The 14,309-nt window shown below is 41.9% G+C and overlaps 2 protein-coding genes and 1 pseudogene across 2 annotated transcripts; all 3 read left to right on the top strand.

The window, feature by feature from the left end:
* The first annotated feature begins 2,265 nt into the window (after positions 1-2,265).
* Positions 2,266-4,539, top strand: LOC136481001 (uncharacterized). Its single transcript, XM_066478398.1, has 4 exons — positions 2,266-2,899; positions 2,990-3,179; positions 3,656-4,430; positions 4,519-4,539. Exons 1-4 carry the CDS (start codon positions 2,266-2,268, stop codon positions 4,537-4,539), a joined length of 1,620 nt encoding a protein of 539 aa, XP_066334495.1.
* A 28-nt stretch (positions 4,540-4,567) lies between these two features.
* LOC136484390 (uncharacterized) lies at positions 4,568-5,478 on the top strand (annotated as a pseudogene).
* Positions 5,479-8,813: 3,335 nt separating this feature from the next.
* Positions 8,814-13,205, top strand: LOC136481000 (uncharacterized). Its single transcript, XM_066478397.1, has 9 exons — positions 8,814-8,865; positions 9,747-10,018; positions 10,198-10,380; positions 10,462-10,561; positions 10,654-10,835; positions 11,843-11,935; positions 12,032-12,157; positions 12,608-12,814; positions 13,113-13,205. The coding sequence occupies exons 1-9, from the start codon at positions 8,814-8,816 to the stop codon at positions 13,203-13,205; spliced, it is 1,308 nt and encodes a 435-aa protein (XP_066334494.1).
* The last annotated feature ends 1,104 nt before the right edge of the window (positions 13,206-14,309 follow it).

Genomic DNA, 14,309 nt, shown 5'->3' with positions numbered 1-14,309 from the left:
GCTCTAGATTCCTCTCCCTAAGGACTTATCTATAAGTGATTATCCAGGACTTACAGTACAGCTGTGAGGGCTATATGGCTCTGGCTTTAGCTCAGTATGAGGACCTTTTCTAGCTTGTTAGTGGTTACCTTTATGGCGCAAGAGGGGTGTGTTCCGGGTTGGATATAGTGCGGCTTATGTCCGTAACTTGTTACATGAACCTTTGAAAGGCTTCATAGTGAACCCTGCCGACCTTCCTTGGTAGTGGGTCAATAGGTTGGCCGCCTCGGGCGAAAGGGTAAATCACGACTCACAGTAAAAGTGTACAACATCTGCAGAGTGTAAAACTGGTATATCAGCCGTGCTCACGGTCACGAGCGGCCTTGGAACGCTTACGGAATAGATGATGAACACTAATGATATGGATGATGAAGATGCTCACTAATTATTACTGTTTATGCTATTCATTATTCATGTTTACCTGATCATGTGTTTATGGGCTTGTGATAAACTTGTTGCTACTTAATTGCTAAAATCATGACTCATTAAAAGCTAATCGCAGTTAAACTAGTGTCAGCCTTTTGAGCCTCATGAACCCCATGTTATATTTGTTGAGTATGACATGTACTTACGCTTGCTTAATTTTTCAATTATTTGGATAAAAATCCCGGATGGGTACCCGATTGCTAGAGTTTGGAGGAATTAGGCTTGTGATCAACCAGTCAGTTGTCCCTATGGAACTGGAGTCACTACTAGAAATATGTTCATCAATGACGATTCAGTCGTGACGCTTACAAATTTTGTCACAGAACAAGCGCTTTCTATGACGAAATTTCTAGCTTCGTCATAAGTAACAAGTGACGGAGCTTTGGCACGAAGAATAATGACGAAAACAAAAGGATCGTCATAAAACAACAAAACTAAATCGTCATAGATCGTTTGGCTCGTGTACCACCTCGAGGACGTGGCGCCGTGGTCCCACTAGCAGGTCCCACCTCGAGGACGTGGCGATGTGGTCCCAGCATTGGGTCCCAACCTCGTAGACATGGCGATGCGGTCCCACCAGCGGGTCTCAGCCTAAGGACGTGGCGGCGAACAAGTGGGGCAGCGTGGCCCACACGGTCTAGCTGATCCTGCATCCTTCCGCCTCCCTTTTTTTGCCAAAAAATAGCACAGCAGGGAGATTCGAACCCGCGACCTGCTGTTAGACATGTTGGTGCGTTACCATAGGAGCACTCACCGTTTTGTGATAAAGGTATGCATGTTTTTCTATTTGTAAACGTATAGCTAAGCAGTAAGCACAGAAGCCTTGGCCCAATAGCAACATCGCCCATTAGCAAGCCTATTAGCCCAATAGAAAATGATTTCCTAGCCACTGGATGGACGTCGTTTTGTCTCCCAGATTGCTGCGATCCCAAGTCTCGACGTCTCCTATCGCCCCGATGCCCTATCGGCCACGTATCGCGTTGAGCGTGATGAACTAACCTGACGGCGACGAGGCACCCAGACCCAGGCGAGGCGAGGCGCTGAGGCCCTAAAGGTAAATAGTAATCATTCATATTTTTTTCAATTCATTCACAATCACAGCGAACTATATATATAGCGCTCGTGGGATAGAGTAGCGGCGGCACGTGTGGGTCAGTGCACCAGCATCGGCGATCGTGGGGCGGTCAGAGCAGCGCCGGCGATCGTGGGGCGAGGAGAGCAGCGGCGGGCAATGGCGACTTGCATGGGACAGGGCAGCGGCGGTTTGCGTGGGACAGAGGAGCGCCGGCGATCGTGGGACAGAGCAGCGCTGGCGCATGGGACAGAGCAGTACAAGGTTTGATTTGTTTTTGAATTTCGTTATATATATGCATGTGTTGGATGTGTTTTTGAATTTTGTTGAGTTTACTCTAATTTTAGGACTGAGTGCAAGGTTTATTTTACTCTCAAAATAGATGGATAGAAGCTGGATTTATGGGACACAATTCACACCTGCATATGTGAAAGGAGTTGAAGAGTTCATGAAATTTGTTAGTGAAAGATACCCCGAAGACAGCCACATACTTTGTCCGTGCAGCAAATGTCTTAATCAAAGTTTACGGCCTCAGGATGATGTAAATGACCATATACACATTTATGGAATGTCAGCTGCATACACCAGGTGGATTCATCATGGGGAGTCGGCAGATACTGTAGTAGTTGAAAATTTGGAGCAGGAAGGTCAAAGGAAGTGATCATGACTTTGGGATACATGTGGATGTGGCCGATGATGATTATGATGAGGATCACGGAGTACCAGAGATGATAGGAGATATGTATGCTACGGCAGAGGCTGATGGAGAACAACCAAGGTTTGCAAGAGTCCTTGAAGATGCGAAGAAGTCACTTAGCCTGGGATCTAGCCATTCAAAATTCTCTTTTCTGGTGAGGATGTTGTATATCAAGTCTCGTTATCGAATTGGCAATACAACATTTTCCACAATGCTGAAGTTGTTGTCATCAGGATACCCTCAGAGTGAGTTGCCAAAATCATATGACGAGGCCAAGAAATATCTTGGAGAACTGGGCCTTGGTTTCGAAAACATCCATGTGTGCAAGAACAATTGTGTGTTGTTTCGGAAGAGGTATTATAAAGAGAATGTGTGCCCAATATGCAAGGTGTCTAGATGGCAAGATGAAACTGGGAACAAGCGGGTTCCACACAAGGTATTGAGACATTTTCCACTTTTGCCAAGGTTGAAAAGAAGTATGGAAACACAATGGCACAAGAAAACGAGGACGCTAGTCGACAATGTAATGAGCCATCCAGCTGATGGAGAAGCATGGAAGGAGTTCGACACGAGGGAACCAACCTTTGCAGATGATTCGAGGAACCTGAGGCTTGCCTTAGCTACCGATGGATTCAATCCATTTGGCAACATGAGTACGCAGTACAGTATGTGGCCAGTGCTTCTAACACCGCTGAATCTCCCACCTTGGGAATGCGTGAATCCAACAAACTGCTTTATGTCTTTACTCATCCCAGGTCCAAAATCTCCAGGAAAGGATTTTGATTTGTTCCTTGAGCCCCTAATTGAAGAACTGCTCGATCTATGGAAGGGTGTCAGTACCTACGATGCATGTACTGGTCGGAAGTTTAACCTTCATGCTGCCGTGCTATGGTGTATACATGATTTTCCAGCATTGAGCACGTTATCAGGGCGAACAACAAAAGGGTATTATGCATGTATTCATTGCGACAAGGATCCGTTGTCTCGGGCAATAAGGAGTAAAATATGTTACATTGGACATCGTCGTTACCTTCCAAGGACACATGCATGGCGGAGAAGCTTGGCTTTCGATGGTAAGCGTGAAAACAAAGATCAGCCAGGCAAGTTCACTTTGGAGGAGGTCCTAGAGGAGCTAGAGAAGGTGAGAGATGTCAGGCCAGGGAAGCATCCTGAAATTATTGGAAATAAAAGGAAGCACAACGAGGGTCCAAGGATTTATAGCCGCAAAGTTGGGTTGTGGAGATTGCCATATTGGAAACATTTGAAGCTTCCACATAATCTCGATGTGATGCACATAGAGAAAAACATTATGTGAAAACATTCTTGGCACATTACTCAATGTGCAGGGCAAGACCAAGGACACAACCAATGCTAGGCTAGATTTGCATGATATGGGCATAAGACCTGAATTGCACTTACAGCAGCATGGCAACTCAGTCACTGCTCCACCTGCTCCTGTATGTCTTGGCGAAGGATCAGAAAATCGAGTTCTACAAGTTTCTCAAAGGTATCAAGTTTCCTGATGGATATGCGGCTAACCTAGCAAGATACATAAGTGAAGATGGTTCGAAGGTGCAGGGAAAGCTGAAAACACATTCTTGCCACATACTCCTGCAAAGAATCATACCTGCTGGCCTAAGAGGACTGGTGAGGAAGGATGTATATGAAGCAGTTGCAGAGCTCGGGACCTTCTTCAGGGAACTATGCAGTAGAAATCTGAGGATTGATGTTGTCAAACGGCTAAAAGAAGAATTTCCATTGATCCTATGCAAGCTTGAGAAAATCTTTCCACCTGCCTTCTTTGATGTCATGGTGCACTTGGCTGTCCATCTTCCTGATGAGGCACTACTAAGAGGACCTGTTCAGTACGGATGGATGTACCCAATAGAAAGGCGGCTAGGCACTTTGAAGAATTTTGTAAGGAACAGGGCTATGCTAGAAGGATCAATTGCTGAGGCATATATGGCAAGTGACACCTTGACTTTTTGTTCTAGGTATATGGATGATATTGACAATAGATTTAACCATGATGATGGTAGTGATGGAGAGATGCCATTGCCTGATGACATCTCTGTTTTTATGCATGGTGTTACTCTTGTTGGATCTAATAGGAGCCAGTACATTGATGATGTTGACCTCAATAAGTTAGTTTGGTATGTGCTAAATAATTGTGAAGAAGCTGAGGAATATTTGGCAGTAAGTATCTATTAGATGTTTTGGGGATTAGTTTTTGTTTTATTTCTAATTTTTCAAATCATTCTTATGACTTAACTTTGCCCTACAGCTTGTACAGGGACGATCTTGAGCAGCAAGGTGCACTTGATGTTGATAAAATGGTTGAACAAGGATTTGCAAAGTGGTTTAGGTGCCATGTAAGTCACTACACAATTGTGTTTCTAGGTTCAGTAAATGCATTAGTATCCATATGTAATTGGTAACTGAGTACTTTTGTTGCAACTAGATTGAGAACAAACGCAAGGAGAATCCAGAATCGGTTAGCGAAGGATTGTGGGCACTGTCATGTGGCCCAGATCTGCGAGTTAAGACTTGTGCAGCTTGCAAGGTTAATGGAGTGCGGTATAGCACTGTGGATCGTGAGAATTTCCTTCTGACACAAAATAGTGGTGTAATGACTGAAGGTTCACATGATGGGAACAACATAGATTTTTATGGAGTCCTTAAAGAGGTAATTGAGTTGCAATATAACTCAAATCTTCAAGTCCGTCGGACGGTGGTTCTATTTCGATGCGATTGGTTCAAGCAAGAAGGCAAGACGATAGGCCTTTGAGATGACGGACATTTCAAATCCATCAATGTGCAGTCATTATGGTACAAGACTGATCCCTTCATCTTAGCAACTCAATCGAAAAAGATATTTTACCTGCAAGACACATCTTTAGGTAAAGATTGGCGAGTTGTGCAGAAATTTGAACATAGGAATATTTATGATGTCGCTGAAAAAGATGAGATCAGTCATGATGTGCATCAGGATGATTATTGTTCTGATACTGAACATGTAGTGCAAGCAAGGGCTGATAATGAGGTTACGCACAATATTCAAGGTGGAGAAGCCAGTATAATTGAAGGAAATTTACAAGACCTTATAAGCAGCAAGAAGCAACCTATTATTCATGAAGATAGTGAGGATGAGGAGGAAGATGAGATAGTACTGCAGTACTGTATTGATGGTGGCAATGATAACAATGATGACATGTCCCTAGACGATGAAGATGATGATTTCTAGTAATCTGAACATGTAATCTGGACATGTTATCTCGGCCTATCATGTTATCTGGACCTATGTCCAAATTCTATTGAAATTGTATCCACTTTCATGCAGAACTGCATACAACCAGTGAAAAATACTCTGTCAAAATTATTCCTAAATTGTAGCATGAGTCTTTCAAATCAGACCACATGAACTGCATACAACCAGTGAAAAATACTTGGTGATTTCTGAAAACGATCTTCATTTCATAGGATTAATTGTCATTACATGATGTAGTAGCTTACTTGTAGAGTGTATTTTTAGATTGTAGCTTACTTTCAGTCTGTAATGGAGAAAGAAAAGAGTCTGATTGTATCTTTAGATTGTAGCTTACTTTCAGTCTGTAATGTGATGTCCTCTGGTTGTTGACATGTTTGAGTTAGTCATACCTGAATTTATGTATTGAAAATAGGAAATGTGTGCAGTCTGAACTTTGTGTCAAAAGCTGGAAATGACTCCAGGTATTGATACACATAATATCGTGTAGGCGGTAAACAGATTAGAGAAAATTCAGGTTGGTGCAGAGTGAGGGTGAGGCCGTGAGGGTACCTGTATAGGCCGAGTGGCCGATTGGAGCCCTCCAAGACCGAGCCCGAGACGCAACCGCAAGCAGCCCTCTGAGCCGCCGCCGCCGTCGGCTGCCTGGATCTCCCGAGGCGCCGGCCCTCAAGCTTCAGCGCCCGCCTGGATCTCCGCCTCAGGCTCGGGCCAAAGGGCACCACCGTGGTGCCGCTCGATGGTGCCGCGCGCGGCTCCGGCCGCACGCGTGCGCCGGCGAGGGGTGCCATGGCAGAGCCGCCATCCCCGCGTCGCATCTGCTGTGAGCTCTCAGCTGCGCTCTGTCGCTCGCTGGACTGAGAGAGAAAGGGCCGAAGAGAAGTGAGCTAGGGTTTTGGGAGCCGACGCCGCGTCGCCGTTTTTGATCCTCCAAAGCGCTTTCTCGGCCGTCCGATCTGCATCGACAGCGTAGAATCCACGGGCGATGCGGATCTCATAGAGTTTATCTAAAACTGCGCTCGAGTACTAACGAACCCACTTGAATAGCGCAATGGTCTGGCCCTTTGAGTTTGACATCGAGCTCCTAGGTTCGAACCCTGTGGTAGCCAATTTTTTTTGCAACATTTTTATTAGATATTACGTTCTGTGATTTTCTAAATATTAGCAATAATATGACACTATCTTATTAGTTTTCTGATTTTCTAGGTTCCACAAAAATATCTAACTTATACAATAATAACTCATTTGTAATCAAATTATATCGACAACTAAAAAAATATAAATAATTATTTATTGTAGGTAATTATTTTATTTTATCTTTTTAAGAAATAAAATATTTGAGTTACATTTAAAAAATTAAAAATATCATACAAATTAAAAATGAAATACTTGAGTTATTTTCAAACTTCTTCCTATAATCGGCGTCTTGTAATAGGTTGAGACAATACTTGAGTTATTTTCAAACTTCTTCCTATGATCTAGTACTTATATATGCTGCTAAACTAGGATGGCTTGTCCCATATACAACAACTAGTTTGCAAGCATTGTGATGATAATGAGGAAAATCTAAGTCAAATTAATATATGCAATATTCTATATTCAAGAATTTTGTACCTTAGTTCTTCTTTTGTATTCAAGAAACTCATTTACTTTTCTTCTTCTTTTGTATACAAGACTTTGTACTTTTCTTCTAATTTTGTGTCCTAGAAACTAATTTAGTTAAAAACATATGTAATTGGAGATGAATATATGAATTTCAATTACTTTACTTGCGAAATGGACAAAATATGAAACGTAGATGGTTTCTAATTCCTGTCTTTCCATAGAACTAAATTGTATGTCTCTACTCTCGTAATCACAACTTGCAATGGCGAGAGAGCCGAGCAGTCAAGGTGAGGAAGAACAATAGCCAAAGAGCAACATGCCTATCAAAGAATGGCTCGAGGTATAGTAGTGCACTTTAAGACAACGTTCGAGTACATCTGCTAATATATAATGAACTAAATATATAAGTACAGTTTGATTAATAGGATCATAGGAAATTTACAAGACCTTAGATAATGAACTAAATATTTGGTTGGGGCATGTGCTATGTACGGTGGAAAGGTTTCCAAACTAATCGGCGTGGAAGCTGATACGTACCTATATTTTGGAATTTTCTTTAGAAATCTATATGGCTTATATTAAGGAACGGAGGGAGTACTTATTTGTTGAATGACTAAATGCTAAAAGGTACAATACCTAAAGCAAGGTAGAAAAATCTTAAAACTGACATGGACACCTCATTTTGGAGTATAATGATGACAACAAAGTTTCAATTGATTCCATATATCTGGACTGAAGTTCTTTACAGATGTATAATACCACTTTGTCGAAATCCTTTTGAAATTTTTATGTCATGTTCATACACTAAAATAAGGTGTCCATCCAATTTTTAGAAATTTTTATGTCATGCAACTCAAAGGAATAAACACAATAAATGTTGACAAAAAAACATTCAAAAGATTCAAATCCTAGGTCTTTGAGTTTGATCATACACTAAAAACATTCAAATGAACATGGAGAAATAAAAAAAGGAATAAACACAATAAATGATGACAAAACCCAAAAATTGAAAAACCCAAAAAAATTGGCTATCATCAGGTTCGAACCCGGGAGCTCGGGATCAAACTCAAAGGGCCATACCATTGCGCTACTCAAGTGGTTTCATTAGTTCTTGAGCGCAGTCTTTGTTAAACAGATCCCGCAATGCCAAAAAAAAAAGACCGCAACCTCTTGCTCCTCAAGGCGCCAAAACAATTTCCCTCGTCAAAAAATTCCGCCAAAAACACCGGTATATTTACTCATTTCCCGCAGTCGTCACCTCCTCGGCCACTCGTTCTGTCTTCCCCGCATTTTCTCCAACCCTATCCACCACCGCCGGGACACAACCGCCGTCGACGAGCTACGTCCCTGCCCACGAGCTGTGTCCTCGCCGACATCAATCGCCGCATCCCCCTCTCTCTCATCACCCCATGCACCTATCTCGCCCCATCCACCTCTTTCTCGCCTGAACCTAACCCTAACCACCGTCGGATTGTGGGTCGTCGCCGCACTAGATCTGCTTCCCCATCGACTAGGGTTCACCGCACCAGGATTGCTTCCCCTTTGACGACCACCGACGACGAGCACTTGGTCTACATCCGCAACCTAGCCACAATTGCACTGGATCTGCTTCCCCGTTGACTAGGGTTCACCGCACCAGGGTTGATTCCCCTTTGACGACCACCGACGACGAGCACCTGGTCTACATCCGCAACCTAGCCACAACCGCAATGGTGGCAACAAGGGGGCAAGGTACGAAGCGACCTGCAGAACAAGAACAAGGTAAGCAAAACTCTTCTGTATTGATGAATTCTGTTGTACAATTCTATTGCCCTGGTATCTAGTTAGCTCCATAAGCAATTCTTTTGTAGTGCCTCTAGCTGTGGGACTACAATGCACTGTCCCATATGTGCCTATAAAAATGTAGGTTCAGTTCAGACTTAGTTGTATCTGGTGTGTTAAACAATCAGTCCTTGTTTTTGCAAGAGAACTTGATCTGTTTTAATTCCTGAATTAAATGCTTTGCTGAATGAATCTTGGTTTGCTAACCATTCAGTCAAATTGTATGAATAGTACCCACTGTCCCATATCTGCCTGTACAAGTGTGTTGCTATATACTCTGCTGTGTATGAATAGTACCCAGTCTTGGTTTGCTAACCATTCAGTCAAATTGTATTCTGAATCTTGGATCTGTATTTATGTATTGATGTGCAATTAGTAATCTATTTTGCACTTGTATTTGTCTGAAATAGAAGCATCAGTGATGTTTTCTGAAAACAATTGTAGTACAATTCTGAAAGTAGCTGTGACTCTTGACTTCAAATAGATTTTGGCGTGGTCTGTTTGACCATTTTAATGATCTGGATTTGGATGTAGCAGAGTGCATGCGTGTGTGTTGATAGGAAAAGAGTAGTTCAGTACAATCTAGCTTCAAAATTTTTAGATAATTTAGAGTATTTGTGCTTCAGTACAAAAAAAGTTGTACCTCTTACCTCTGACCTATTACTTGTTTCCTATAACCTATCACCTCTTATCCCTTAGCTCTTCAGCAGGCACTACTAGCTCCTACCTCTTATCTATCTAGCATCTAGTATTACTACCTCTTAGTACTGAGTTCACTCCTTTTAATTTTCTAATAGACACAATTTGCTTGTTTGTGTAAGAACCTCCAAAAACTGATTATGAGAGACGTCGGGATACACGCGTGGCGAACAATTTAAAGAAGATGCAAGAATTCAGCTTGAAAAATCTATCTACTGAATTTAATAACTCTGTATCACAATCTGCATCAAAGAAGGAGGAAAAATCAGCAAACAAGAAAACAAATAGTGAAGATTCAAATTCATCGGAGTATCTCCTTGAAGATGATGATCAAGGAGATAGTGATGATGATGACACTGAATCTGATGGGCAGCCACAACCCCTGGCAACTAAGGTGCTTCTTCTATCTTCAAAGTACTGGATGGGGAATATTTATATTGCATTTGAATGTTTTTAATCTGTTCTTTAATATATGCCCTTGCTTTTAGATGCATCTTGTTTCTTGCATACCTGTTCTTTAATATATGGTCTTGCTTATTAATGCACATGACTTACTTGATTTTTTTTCCACAGTATCCTCCAGGGTATAGTCGGAAAGTCCTAGCTTCAAAGAAGAAGAAGATAGGTCCCACCATGGCGCCAGGAGTTAGGGCTAGTAAGAGAGTGAGGGCATCTCAAGGATCACAGGTGCAAACTCCTGAATCTCAAACAAGATCATCAAAAAGGCTTCAACCTTCAGCGAGAGATGGCCAGAATGTAGAGGATCCTACAGATGGTCATGATGAAATACCACCACAAAGGTCTTATATGGATGCATGAGGAAGGCAATGGAGCTAGGGTCAGGACAATACAGCTGCAGAGGAAGTCAGTGGAGCTGGTGCTCAAGACAGTACAGGTGCTGATGAAGAGAATGTAGTTGGAGAGGAAGACACTGAAGGCAAGTTATAGTTTCTTTGTCATTCAAATATGTCATCTGTTTTGCTTATCTGCATGAAACTAAATCATTTTAATGCAAATTCTATTTTGTAGCTCCTGCACAGCGAGCCCCAAGGAGACCCAGGCCACCCACCAAGGGAACACAGCTGGACAGGATGACAAAAGCTATGGGAAGGAGAATGCCCATAGCTATTGCTGAAGGCAAAAGAAGGCCTCATGAACCTGTTCAAGCAGCCAAGTTTGCATCTGAGGCTGGTGTCATCATTCAGGATAAGGTTCCTGTCCTACCTCATTGGAAAGAATACAAGAGAGACGATCAATATTACAAAAACTTTGTGGGAAAGCTCTCTGTAAGTGCATTACTATTTCTATGGTTAACATGTATATCTGTTTAACCTTAATTGACTAACTAAATATGGAATTGTCATATGACTAGGGGCGCTTGGCCATTAACCCTGACGACAAGCCAACAGAGGAAGCTTGCACCGATATGCTGCGCTCTAGGGGTGAGACAAATGCGTTATCGGCTCAAGAATAAATACTTCAATGGTGTACCTGCAAATGAGATTAGGACAACTTCTCTAGTTGCATGCATGACTGATGAACAGTGGAAGGCACTAGTTGCAAAGTGGTCTGATCCAAAAAACATGGTATGGGTATCTTCTCATATATTCTTTCTCATTCAGTTTCCAAAGGATCTTCTCATTTTAAACATATCATCTCATCAATCCTTCTTGCTATACCCTGGCCCTTCAATGAAAAGTGGTGTAAGACATAAATATTTTCAAACATAAAGATTCCCTAAGCTCCTAAATTGGAGCAATTAGCAGAATGTACTTGGGAAAAAAAGGGTTGGTCATATATATCCTGCAAACAAAAAGGATTACAAATATGCCCTTAAATATCAGTCCATTCATCAAAGGATAGAATAACATATTCTAAATGGTCATATATATCCTGCAAACAAAAAGGATTACAAATATGCCCTTAAATATCAGTCCATTCATCAAAGGATAGAATAACATATTCTAAAGGACAAAATCATGAACAGAACAATAGAAAGGCAGTTCATGGTGAGCATTCAGACAATTTGAGATGTACATTTCATAGAAGTTGTATAGGGGCATAAAAGAGTAGACAACTCTGCAGGAGTTGAAAAATTACCATCTTACTATTTTTCAGATAAATAGGTATCTTGTCATATATTCTTTCTCAATCAGTTTCCAAAGGATCTTCTCATTTTAAACCTATGATCTCATCTGACATGTTCATTATCTTGTAGGAATCAAGTGAAAAGAACAAGAAGAATCGTCGTAAAGTCAAGTATCATCAAGCTACGGGTTCTCACAGCTATGTGGCACACTTACATGCATATGTAAGTAAAGAGTACCCTAGTACATATTTGCACTAAACAACTTGTTTTGCATTTCATCTGAGAAAACTTTGCTGTAATTGATTATCTATGAAACAGAAAAAGAAGAAAAACAATGCAGAACCAAGCACAGAACAAAATGGAGAACTTGATGCGGTGGAGGCCTTCAAGACCTGCCATACCAGCTCCAAACATAGTCTGACTGAACTAGCAAGAGAAGCAGTTGTAAGTCACGACATATGTTTCGCTGTGCTAACAACTATTCATTAATTGGATAATATGTCTTGTTTCAAACATTTTGTATTCTGTCTTTTGCTAAAAAATGGTCATAATCCAATATAGCTAGACATACTTGCTAAATAATAATTCTATGTTGTTGACTTCTACATGTATTTAGTTACCTGACAACAAATAAATGACTCATGATTGCATACCTATTTGGCATCAGTTTCTGTCAATGCAGCATATGTTTTTATTTTTTAAAATACATCTTGTGTGATATTTCCTCCTCAAATTAATGCAATAAGTATCAACTAATGATGGGTCATTGCTGTTTCAGTCAAATATGGAAGCTTTGAGGATAGAACCTTGTTGCTGAAGGTGAGACAGCAGTGTCCAGTGTGCAGGTTGTGTCCCAGGTGCTCTCCCTAGAACAGCTCAAACCTTTTCTTGAAGAGTGTTGGCATCAAACCAGTGCCATCCTCCAAATCATCATCATCAAATGAAAGCGAGCTTCGGGAGCAACTAGCAGCTGAAGCTACGGCTGCTGTACAAGGTGAAATCGATGAACTCAGGAAGAGAAGTGAAGAAGCTGAGGAAAAGATAGCGAGGACACAGAAGGAGATGGAGGAGTACAAGAAGCTGACAGAGATAAACAACAAGGCAATGGAGGAGAACAATGCGCTGCTCAAGCATATCTTGGCCATCAACAATGCTTCTTCGACATGAGCGCTGCTCGTAGCTGCTGGTTCATTAAGCAAGGGGTCTGCTGGTGATTTTGTTTATGTAGTAACTTATGTTGCTGGTGGTTGGCAACTTTTTATTATTTCCTGTGATGTTAATGTGAACTGAGATGAAACTAGTAGTTCAATTTGATGTCTAGTGAGTTATGTGAACCGAGTTTAGAATTGTTGATTAAGTTGTTGGTCATTGGAATACTGGATCTGTTAATTTATGGAAGCTTTTGGTCATTCCAGTAATATTTGCGTTCTGTAATGAAATCAGCATGTGCACTTTTGATGAATTATCTGATGTTTCTGTGATGATTTGGTAATTGATTCTGTGACGAATTTCTATTTACTTCAGTGATGAAAATGAGAATCTATCACAGCAAGCCTTGTGGCCCAATAAAAAGTGGACACGTGGACCATCAACATCACTAGCCACGTCAGCTGCCAGCCTTGGGGCCCAATAAAAAGTGGACACATGGACCATCCACATCACTGGCCACGTCAGCTGCCACGTGGTCGGACACGTCACCTGCAATGTGGACGCGCCACATGGACAAGACACGTCATCTGCCAGCGTGGCAGACGTCGTCTGGCCGCCTAACAGACGGCGAGTCATGACGAAAAAGGGGCTATATCAATGACGAAAATATTTCATCATAGAAAGAATACACTTCTATGATGACTACCATTTCGTCATAGAACAAATGCACATCTATGACGAAAATACACGATTCGTCACGGTAGGTAAAATATGACGCGCATTCAATGACGAATACCATATCGTCACAAATTCGTCATAAAATAATATATGTGATGATTTTGGAGTCTTCAGTGACAAAAGAAGAGCATCATTGATGTACACATCCCTAGTAGTGAGTCTTCGCCTGAAGATTGGACTTGTCTTTCCGCTGTCTATACTCTGAGGTTATAATCTTTATACTAATATGCTATGTATTTAAGCATTGTCTTTTGATATTACCCTTATTTGTAGCTATATGTGAGATTTGACTTCCTGGGCTCACATATGGTGTGTATCTGGTTTTGTTCTTAAAACCGGGTGCTACATGCCACCACCACGGATAGCCGCTCGCCACTGTAGCCCGAGACAGTGCGCCTTCGAGTCCCTAACCGCCATCCATCCTTGCACGTTTAGCTGTAGATGGTGGTCGGCCCCTTACTTCCATCGTAGCAACGACTAGGTTGCCCGGTGTAACCACCTTGTGTCGTCGGCCGCCGCATCAGCGCACGCGGGTATCCCCAGGGACCTCCCCGTGGTAAATGCAAAAACATCCGAGGGTTTGGTTGCAAAATTACTGACGGTAGGAATAGTACAGCATAGTAGTCATGTTATTATCTAAAAGCCCAGGGGCTTTTCTACAAAGCCGCCATCACGCGCGGGCACCCCTGCCCTAGGCCGTTGCTGGGCC

The sequence above is a fragment of the Miscanthus floridulus genome, chromosome 9 (assembly GCF_019320115.1).
Source record: "Miscanthus floridulus cultivar M001 chromosome 9, ASM1932011v1, whole genome shotgun sequence".
Taxonomy (NCBI): Eukaryota; Viridiplantae; Streptophyta; class Magnoliopsida; order Poales; family Poaceae; genus Miscanthus; species Miscanthus floridulus.
Note: the sequence above shows the minus strand (reverse complement) of the source record. Positions and strands in the feature narration are given on the sequence as shown.

Excerpts from the sequence above, each read along its gene's own strand:
- LOC136481001 (XM_066478398.1), top strand. The coding sequence starts at position 2,266 with ATGATAGGAGATATGTATGCTACGGCAGAGGCTGATGGAGAACAACCA. Across the intron at positions 2,900-2,989 it reads CAACATGAGTACGCAGTACA|GTCCAAAATCTCCAGGAAAG; the intron begins GTATGTGGCCAG and ends TACTCATCCCAG. Across the intron at positions 4,431-4,518 it reads AAGCTGAGGAATATTTGGCA|CTTGTACAGGGACGATCTTG; the intron begins GTAAGTATCTAT and ends TTTGCCCTACAG.
- LOC136481000 (XM_066478397.1), top strand. The coding sequence starts at position 8,814 with ATGGTGGCAACAAGGGGGCAAGGTACGAAGCGACCTGCAGAACAAGAA. Across the intron at positions 11,936-12,031 it reads TGGCACACTTACATGCATAT|AAAAAGAAGAAAAACAATGC; the intron begins GTAAGTAAAGAG and ends TCTATGAAACAG. Across the intron at positions 12,815-13,112 it reads TGACAGAGATAAACAACAAG|CTTTTGGTCATTCCAGTAAT; the intron begins GCAATGGAGGAG and ends AATTTATGGAAG.